Here is a 9,374-nt window from a genome sequence, read left to right as displayed (position 1 = left end):
CTTTACTTCTCAGTTCTGTCACCTGCTGAGGACAAAGTCGCTGGGAGGCAGTCAATATCCAAAGTACAGCTGCTACTAAAGACATTCTATAAACAAACAAACAACAAACAGCCTCTTTAGTTTTCTATCCCTTTTTATGCCTTGTATTCTTACCATATTCTTGTATTCAATGCCTCGAATGCATATAGGTTCAAACATTCAAGTCATTTAAATGTGATATTAATAAAATTAAACTTTGAGTGTAGAGTTATTGCTAGATCCCAGGCTAAATATATTATGAGCACTATTTTATTTTATTCTCATAAAAAAGAGAAAGCAACCCCACAGAGATGGAAACTACTGGCAGAACCTACAGCTTTCCTAGTTTACCATCTTGGAAGAATTCCCAGGTATCTGAAGATGAGTAGAGGCGAGACCCAGTAGACTGCTGAGCTGAGGAGAGGGACCAGAAAAATCCAGGGAGCTTTTGCTAGGATGTAGAGGAGACAACACTAAATGGAACCGTGTAGATAGAGAACTTCTCAGGTTTTCAGAGAGTCAGTATGTCTATGTGAGGGAAACACTCAGGGCTTGGGAAAGAAGCACTTAATGGGATTCAAAGGAACAGTACCCAGAGATGGAAATATACTGCCAATTCTCACAGGTCTGTCATTCAGCATCAGGTCACATTCAGTCTCTTCTGTAACTATTTCAGCTATACCAGTCTCAGAGAGTATCACCCAAAGTTCCCCAGAAAGCAAAAATGAAGACATACGTTGTGGTAGGTAAAAGAAATGGAAGAACAAATCAAGGAAGAAGCATACACAAATGTCTCATGAAGTTGGCCACTGCTAAAGGCTGCTGGCAACTCAATCCTACAACATTGTCCAATGTCTAAAGGCTGTCATTTAAGAAGAAAGAGAAATGAGTGGGGTCACAGGTGGATCCATTATCACTGGTCATGACTTGCAGAAAATTGGGCAAAAGACATAGAGTGATCCTTTTCTAGTAATGGGGAATAAATAGTTCTAGATGGAAATTGTTTTGGTATATCTAGATAGTTAAAAAGAAAGTTCTGAAAAAGGTTGAAACTGTTTCCAAAAATCTCCACTCTGTCCTGGAGCAAAGTGAAGAATATTTACAAGAGTACTGAGATGCCTTAAAGTAAAATTCACAATGTCTGACATATCAAGATTCTGAGTCCTCAGAAAAAGCAGCCTGTATGTGTTACTTTTATCTCCTCAGCTGAAGGGATGAGGTAAGGGCCATGCTCAAGCTGAGAAATACACCATTTGGGCTGAGCCCAAAGTGTTTCCTTCTTTACTCTAACTATCCTAGGTGTAAGAGGAAAGCTTCTAGCCTCTGTATAATCCAGTCTTCCAAGCTGACTGATTCCATCCTGCTTCTTGTGGCTTCTGACTGAATTGCTCTGCTTGGCCTTATATTGACTTTGGCAATATGTTCTAGCCATCTGGCTCCGTCTCATTTTTTGGCTTATTGTCTTCATCTATGTCTAGCTTGATCTCCCTGCAATCTGTCTCTGTAAAATTGTCCCTGTAAAACTTTCATACACACACACACACACACACACACACACACACACACACACCCACACACACACACACACACACACACACACCACCTCACTCTCTATGCTCTTAAGTAACCTCTCTTTCCTATGGTGAGGGAGTGAGTTGGGAACATCCCATTTCTGATTCATTCTGTCAAATCTTTTTATGATTCATTACTTTGACTGCCCCACAAGTAGATGTCAGTTTCAAACATGGCTGCTTTCTTTAACAAATTAACCTTACCTTCTTTGTTAGGGATTAAAGACGTATATTAAGGGCATGTCTGTATTCCAACCAGATCAAACTGTAATCTAGGGCATGTCTGCATTCTGGCCAGGTCATGTAGATCTAGAAGGTCTTTGGATGTGATTCCCTTGCCAGAGCAGCCATGTTGCTCAATCAACATTCCTTTACAGCAACCCATGTACTGAGACAGATCACCAACTACTGTACCTGCATGTAGTGTAGTTATAGATTCAAAGTGAGGCATCGGGGTTTATAAAAGCATCTAAATTGCACTCCTGGAGATGGATGGAAACTGCAACATTCATGATGAAATTACACAAGAGGGACCACTAGTGTGTTAGACAGTAAGGAATAGACTAAGAGATCATAAAGAAATAGTATAGAAAGCATAAAAATGAAACCAGGGAAGTAAAAGAATGATTAAGGGAAATGGGCAAAATGTTAGTGAGCACTGGAACAGTTTCAAGTGACTCCTGCACACGTGTCCTCAGGTTCCCAAAGGAAGGTGAAGTAGGAGACAGAAGAAAGGGATACTGTTCTAGAATATCCAAATCTGATGGTGAGAGGTGGAAGGAGTTCTAAACCTCCAAGGGACACAGGGGGAACAATATCCAGGTCTGCACTCAAACTGCGAACAACAGTGATGATAAGAATCACCAAGAGGAAAAGATCTGGCTCATGCAGAGGAGCACATAGAAAGATGGCGGAGATTTCTCACCAGAAATAGAGTGAAAGGAAGCACCAAGGAAAACAACCAAACATGCCAGCGTTTCTGCTTCTACCTTTCGATGTTTTCAAAAAGAATGGTGAAATAAAGACTTTTTCAAACACACAAAGGTGAGACAATCAATTTCTAGTGGGGCCACATTAGAGAAACCAGTGTGGAGCTTAAAATGGAAAAATGGATAAAAAAACACACTGTAGCTCAGGAGAGGTGAATTGGAAATCTTTCTCTCCTCCCCCCTTCTTTCTAGCACTGGAAATCAAAACCAGAGTCTCCCACATGCTAGGCAAGCACTCTACTTCTCAGTTATTTGCCCAGCCATAGTCCAAGGTTCTTCTATCTGAAGTAATACGTAACATTCTTGAAGGGAAAATATATTTAATTAAAGATCCAGATTAGAAACCCTAAATTAACCATTAACCAAAAGGTAATAGTAATAGTTAAAAAATCTAGCTTAACAATGGAGATATAATAAAAATCATCAGTCAACACAAATAAAATAGACACCAATAGAAAGGTGATTGTTCTAAGTACAACCATGCTCTCCAACACGCTGAATGTAAATGGACTAACTATATTCATAAAAAGACAGAGATTGTTGGTTTGGATTTATAAAAAGACTCAATTGCATGATGAGTACAAGAAATACATTTTACATATAATGACACAAATAGGTTTAGAAATGAAAATAAAAGCAAACATCATGCTAACACTAGTCATAGAAAAGTTAGAATGCTTGTATTAGACAATCTAGATTGTATATTAGACAATGTATATTTCAGATTAAAATAATGCCATTGAAAATGAATGTGTCATAATGTTAAAGATATGTTTATCAATCAAAAGGACATAATACCAACTGCATTTGATTACAAACGTTCAAAATGCATATAGCACAAACTCACAGAACTTCAAAAAGATTGACAGATCCACAGAGTCCTACATTTCAATACAATTCTCCTTAACTGATCACAAGTGAACAGGAATCAGTAATGATATAGAAAATCTATTGGCAGATCCAGAATCCTATATTTCAAAATAATTCTCAATAACTGATCACAAGTGGGCAGTAATCAGTAGTGATATAGAAAATTTAACTTAATTCAGATTTCATTTTAATTTAAGATTTAACACCATTAAACAAATTGGTTTGACATTTGTCGAATAGTCAATTTACACAACACTCCCTTTCCCCCAAATGCACCTGGAACATGTATGGATCATTTAATCCTGACCAGGTAACTGCCATGGTTTCCTATTACAAGTAAATAAAAAAAGGCAGGAAGAAGGTAGGTAGCTTGCTGAAAGTCACAGCTATTATGCCCCATGCTGGACTTAGCACCCGGCTGTCTGTCCGGCTGCCTGTCTGTAGAATGCAGAACTCTCCCACCTCCCTGAGCACCTGGAATAGCTCAGGTCTCTATGACCTAGAATGAAATCTTTTTTTAAATAAACAAAGGAATGGACTACTCAAATAGCATTCAACATTCTCTAAATACTACTTGGAAAGGAAACACATTCTCTCCCTCTCCCTCATATTCCCACCCTGCCCAAATGGCCTGTGTGCTTCCTTTAAGTGACATGACTTATAGGCATCATAAAATCAAGTCCCACAGCTGGTGGGTCTGAAAGGGAAGACAGTCGGAGATTATAAAAGGCTAGTAGGAGCTGGCCCTTTCTCAGGCTGCCCCACTGCTGGAGGGTGGTCTCATACACACTTAAACCCAGTTTAAAGCTGCCCGAGTGCTCTAGTTTGAATGCTTGCATCCAGACAATAATCCTTTTCCAGGAAAAGAAAAAGTATTTGCTAAAGGGGAACAAAGAAATGGTTAGCCCATGACTGACTTTCTTTGCTTACCTTCTTAGATCTGTTAATACGTCTACAATGTATATAATGATTACGACTTGGAAGAACAGTGTAATGTTTTCCACGGTAAAGTTTCCTTAAGTTTTGGCAAGAAAAAATGTCACTGAGGGTTACAACCTTTCAGTGGATCTTTGCCTGAGACCTGACACATAGTTGTACAAGAGGGTACTTGAAAAGGGAATATTATTCCCCAGCACCATGCTTTGCAGACAAAGCGAATCTTGATAATGAAATTACAACTCCCCCAGATTTCTAATATGAATTCAGTATGTCTCATTCTTTTTAAAAACGCCCCCTCCCTTCTATGACGATGTTTTATTGATACCCAGCTTCCTTCTCTAGTCCCACAGCATAGCTAGTGACTTTATGATGTCTCTTACTTTCCTCCTATCTCCTTTCATTCTCCTTTGGCTCTACAGCTCCCCCCACCCTGTGCCTTCCTCAGGGCTAAACTCCCCTCGAGCCCCCCCCTTCCCCCCCGCCGCGGAAGATCAAAGAATCATCCATCCTGTAGCTGCAGCCCAGAGGAAAGAAGGTTCCAGCTCCCCCTTCTGGCTGGGCTGAATGGTGGATGGAGGGACAGGAAGCATCTTAGCTTCCTGCACTTGGGGTGGGCTTGGGAATTATGAGAGAAGTGTTGTTTGAAGCAGCGTTGCACACATTAGGAAAAAATGTGCACCAATTCCCTTTGTGCTAGCTAATGCGATGCCCTTGAATTTGGGAGTGGGCCACACATTCTTGAAAACCATTGTTTACCTTGGAGTTTTGGAGATTGGTTATAGCTCTGAGGGGAACACGGGAGCTGACAGTGAGAGCGCTTCCCCGGTCCTGGAGCGACTTGGAACTCAGGGAGGGGAAAGTCACCCTCTGGGGTGGGGGCTCCAGCAGAGGAGGGACGGCCGCTGGCCAATCAGAAGGAGAGGTCGCGCCCGGCTTCCCCTCCGAGGGGCTAGCAGTGGAAAGTTGGGAGGTTCAGTCGCTGGCCTGGAGCGCGGCGGCGGCGGAGGCGGCACCGCAGGCTCGCAGCGTCCCCGGGGCATGGACCCGGCGCTCTGCCGGCACTCGGCTACTCGCAGCTCCCTGCACGCGGCCGCCTAGAGCCCACGACCTACTCAGCCGGACAAAAGGCGCTGCATCCTTGCCCAGCCCAGCCCAGCTCCTGGAAGGACCCGGGCTCTGGGCTGGTCCTCATCTCCTTCTCCGCTCCAAACTTTGAGTTAGTTCAGAGACTGCAAAAAGCTGATGAGGCACCGGGGAGGAAGTCCTCTGCTTGCTGCTGAGGAGTAAGCACAGTGCTAAGGAGCTCAGGGCAAAGAGAAAAGCAGCGAGCAAAACAAGAAAAGAAAAGAAAAAAAAATGATTGCCCAGGAACTGGTCCACACAGTTTTCCTGGTGGCTCTTTTTCATTCTTCCCTAGCTGGAGTTGGGACCCCGCAGTCGGAGAGCAGGGCTGAGGAGATTCCGGAGGGGGCGTCCACGTTGGCTTTTGTGTTTGATGTGACTGGCTCCATGTATGATGATTTAGTTCAGGTTATTGAAGGGGCTTCCAAAATTTTGGAGACGTCTTTGAAAAGACCTAAGAGACCTCTTTACAACTTTGCTTTGGTGCCCTTCCATGATCCAGGTAAGGGGAATACTTACTCTCTGAATTTGTTGTGATTCATAATTCTACTATTTCTTATGCTGTGGATTTGTTTTATTGTCAGAAAGTTTCAAAAGCATTTTAAAAAATATGCAGCAGAATAGGTAGTAACAAAGAATTGCTTATGGGCATCTGGGTTTGCTTTCAAAGCTCTCAGCTCAGCTAGGGCGAATAGATGGTTTGCTTAGGGAGATTGCCCTGATCTGGAAATGCAGTCCTCTGAAGATCAGAACCAGGACTTTGTAGCAGCAACAGCAGCAAACTCAGAGCTAACTGGCCTGCATTTTAAAGCTAAAGACTGTTTTAATTGCAAAGGCAGCCACAAGACAGGAATCCGGTTTTCAACATCAGGGCAAGCACACTCTCAAGATAATCTCACATGGGAGAGAATCAGACCTGCTGCGGGACACATGAGCAAGTCTGTAAATAGCAACTAGGATTGGAACTGGAGGCATGAAAATGAAAGACAGAAGCCATTCATTCCTTAACTGAATCTATTCACGGTTGCACCGGGGTCATCATTGGTTAGATTCACAGATGTGTGTAAACACTATGTCCCTGTCTCAGGCAATACAAATGCATGTAATTTGCTAGGTCTGTGCTCTCAAAAGGTAGTTGAAGAAAACTCACTTTATGTTGTGCCCTGAAGCCGTGGCTTTCCGCTGCTGCAGTGTAACATGATCCTATTTACTCTCTGCAGTTTCTTTTTCAAGTAGCACCTCTGTGCAAGGCTCCTAGGAGCCTTCATTGTCATCATGGAGGGTAGCATTACAGCGGGAGCCCTGGGGCTTACTGTCTCGTGTCCACCTGAGTTTCATTAGGCAAGTAGCTGCTCAGTGGAAGAAAGAAAACAGTGGTTTCTTCAGAGCCCTCCCCCCACTGCTCTCCCACATTACCCTTGCTTCTGAAATTCTCTCTTCACTAGACTTTGGCATAGCCTCTTTCACAATGAGAGCACGATGTTGAAGATCTTGGTTCCCCTCCCGCCCCTTCCTCCTGCATTTGCCACACGTATTAAAATCCTAATTATTGCCAGTTATTAAATGTAGTGTATTTCAGCTATTTAGAAAGGTGTCCTTGGGATCCATTGGGAGAGAACTAGAATTTTTCTGGACTCTTCAAGTTCTTCAATGACAACAGTAAGCAGTCCTGGTCCTCTGTGGTATACACATGCCTTTCCACACCGATGAGACATGATATTCTTTGCCATGGGAATCGAGAGGTTGATGATTGTTTGCTGTGTTTACTGTCTTAGTAAGACACTGCAAATGCCATGATGTTTCAATTTATAAGATGCCACTTATGATGCAGTCCAAGGGTTTTGTTATTTTGGAATAGGCTAAACATATTTCCTCACCAGGGATGCGTCTGAAGTTGGCTCAAAAAAATGATATTGCTAATTTATGGCACAATCTACTTGCCTCAAAAATGATGAGATTGTGTTACTGGAAAAACAGAAAATATGTTTAGTCTCATACATGGACGCTGAACTACCATGTTTTGGAGTGATGTGGAAATATCTTATAACTAATTGTATAGTGTGTGCTACCTCCCGACCTCCCAACTGGTATCCAGTAAGAAAGTCTGCGCCCCCATTGTAGTTGATTTTACAACCAGAATTCAAAGTGGGGAAACTAGGAGTGTTAATTGCCAGTGACTTATAAAACTAGACCCCCTTTTGAACTAAACTGTATGAGAAAATAATAGTTTAAACTTTAATAAAATTGTGCTGATAATTCAATGTACATACTGATTATATTCCCATTACGATTAAAAATAGAGAATAGGAAACAGTTCATATTATCCGAGGGTATTTAAAATGTCTCTGCAGATAGAGAAATAGCAGTTAAATCATGAAATTGTCATTTATCTTCAATTCCACTTTAATAGATTATTTAATGTGATTTTCCCCCTGATTTCCTCTTTGTGTGCGCCCGTGTGTTCATTGAGAGGTTTTGTTTCCTTTTCAGCTGATGATCAGGATGTAATGACAGGAAGGGCCTTGAATGGAGATTGATATCTTACCGACATTGGGGAAAAGTCGATTTCCCTTTTGGGAGCTCAGTTTCAGTATCAGAGTGAGGGAACTGGGTTTGAACACGCCTAAGGACATTTCTGACTGTGATATTTTGTGACTATTTTACGTATGCCTTTTTAAATAGTCTCTAATACACGTGCGTATGGTTGAATAAGTCAACTGATGTGGAAAGAAGTAGGGTCTAGCATTGAACGACCCGAGTGCTTGCTCTGCTGGCCCTGTCATCCCGTGTCACTAGATGGAATGATGGGTGAACGTGGCACACTGTCTTAGGCTTTTGACTAGTCTTTAGGGCTTAGGAGCAGGCCCACAGGACAGTTCAGGGAAAGATGTGTGGCTACAGGTGGTCGTAGTTTGGAAACACAGAGCCCAAGGAGGAAGAATGTGGAACCCATGAGCAGTGTGGGGATAAAGCTCATCAGAAGATGGTTCATGCAGAGAAAAGTGAGAAGGACCCAGTAGCACCAGCAGCACATGGGGAGGGGAAGCGGCCGCCCTGGGCTGCCTCAGTGCACGGAGGCAGAAGCCAGCCTCAGTTATCCTAATGATAATTAACTGTGTTGAAGAAGCCTTTTAACTCCCAAAGTCATGCTTCCTGTATTACTTTTAATGAATTAATTTATTTTTGAGACATGGTCTTTTATATAATCCTGACTGGTCTGGAACTCATGAGGTAGGCCAGGCTGGTCTTGAACTCATGTACCATCTTCCCGCATCTGATTCTTGGTGCTGGGATTCTACGTGTGTACCCTAACACCTGGCTACTACAGTAGTTTGTAACAGCTTTGTTGAGATACACTTCTTCATCATACAATGTACTGCTTTATCTGGTAAAATTATTATGTTCATAGATTTTCCTGACCCCCAATAAGCCCTGTACCATTTAGTTGTCAGTTTCCCAGTCTTCTCCTGAGCAAACCACGACCCCACTTTTCTGTCTCTCTGAGATTTCTTGTTCCGGCTCATCCACTGTAGAGGTTATTTATAGTCATCTGTGGTCCTGTGTGACTGGATCCCTCCGGCCAACATAATTCTTCCAAGGTTCACTCGTATTGAAACATGTGCCAGTCGTCAGTCATCATTTCTTTAATATGACCAAATTATATTCCACCACATACCATATTTTACTTATATACTGGTCTGTGGTGGAGATTTAGATACTCCCTACCCTTTTATTAATAACTTTTGTGAATATCCACACTCACGTTTCTGTGCAGACATGTTTTCATTTCTTCTGAGCGTTTATTTAGAAGTGAGCTCTCCGGGTCATGGTAACTATATGTTTAATTTCTGAGGGTGTGGGCAAG

At 42.3% G+C, this 9,374-nt stretch overlaps 1 protein-coding gene across 4 annotated transcripts in view; it reads left to right on the top strand.

The window, feature by feature from the left end:
* The first annotated feature begins 5,199 nt into the window (after positions 1-5,199).
* The window catches only part of Hmcn1 (hemicentin 1), a 469,150-nt gene continuing 464,975 nt past the window's right edge, over positions 5,200-9,374 (top strand). For 3 of the 4 annotated variants that reach the window (XM_039090457.2, XM_039090458.2, XM_039090461.2), the window contains exon 1: positions 5,200-6,011. In XM_039090457.2, the coding sequence (XP_038946385.2) occupies positions 5,744-6,011 (268 nt within the window). In that variant the 5' untranslated portion in view covers positions 5,200-5,743. 4 annotated transcript variants of the gene reach the window in all.

Source organism: Rattus norvegicus, chromosome 13, assembly GCF_036323735.1.
Source record: "Rattus norvegicus strain BN/NHsdMcwi chromosome 13, GRCr8, whole genome shotgun sequence".
Taxonomy (NCBI): Eukaryota; Metazoa; Chordata; class Mammalia; order Rodentia; family Muridae; genus Rattus; species Rattus norvegicus.
Note: the sequence above shows the minus strand (reverse complement) of the source record. Positions and strands in the feature narration are given on the sequence as shown.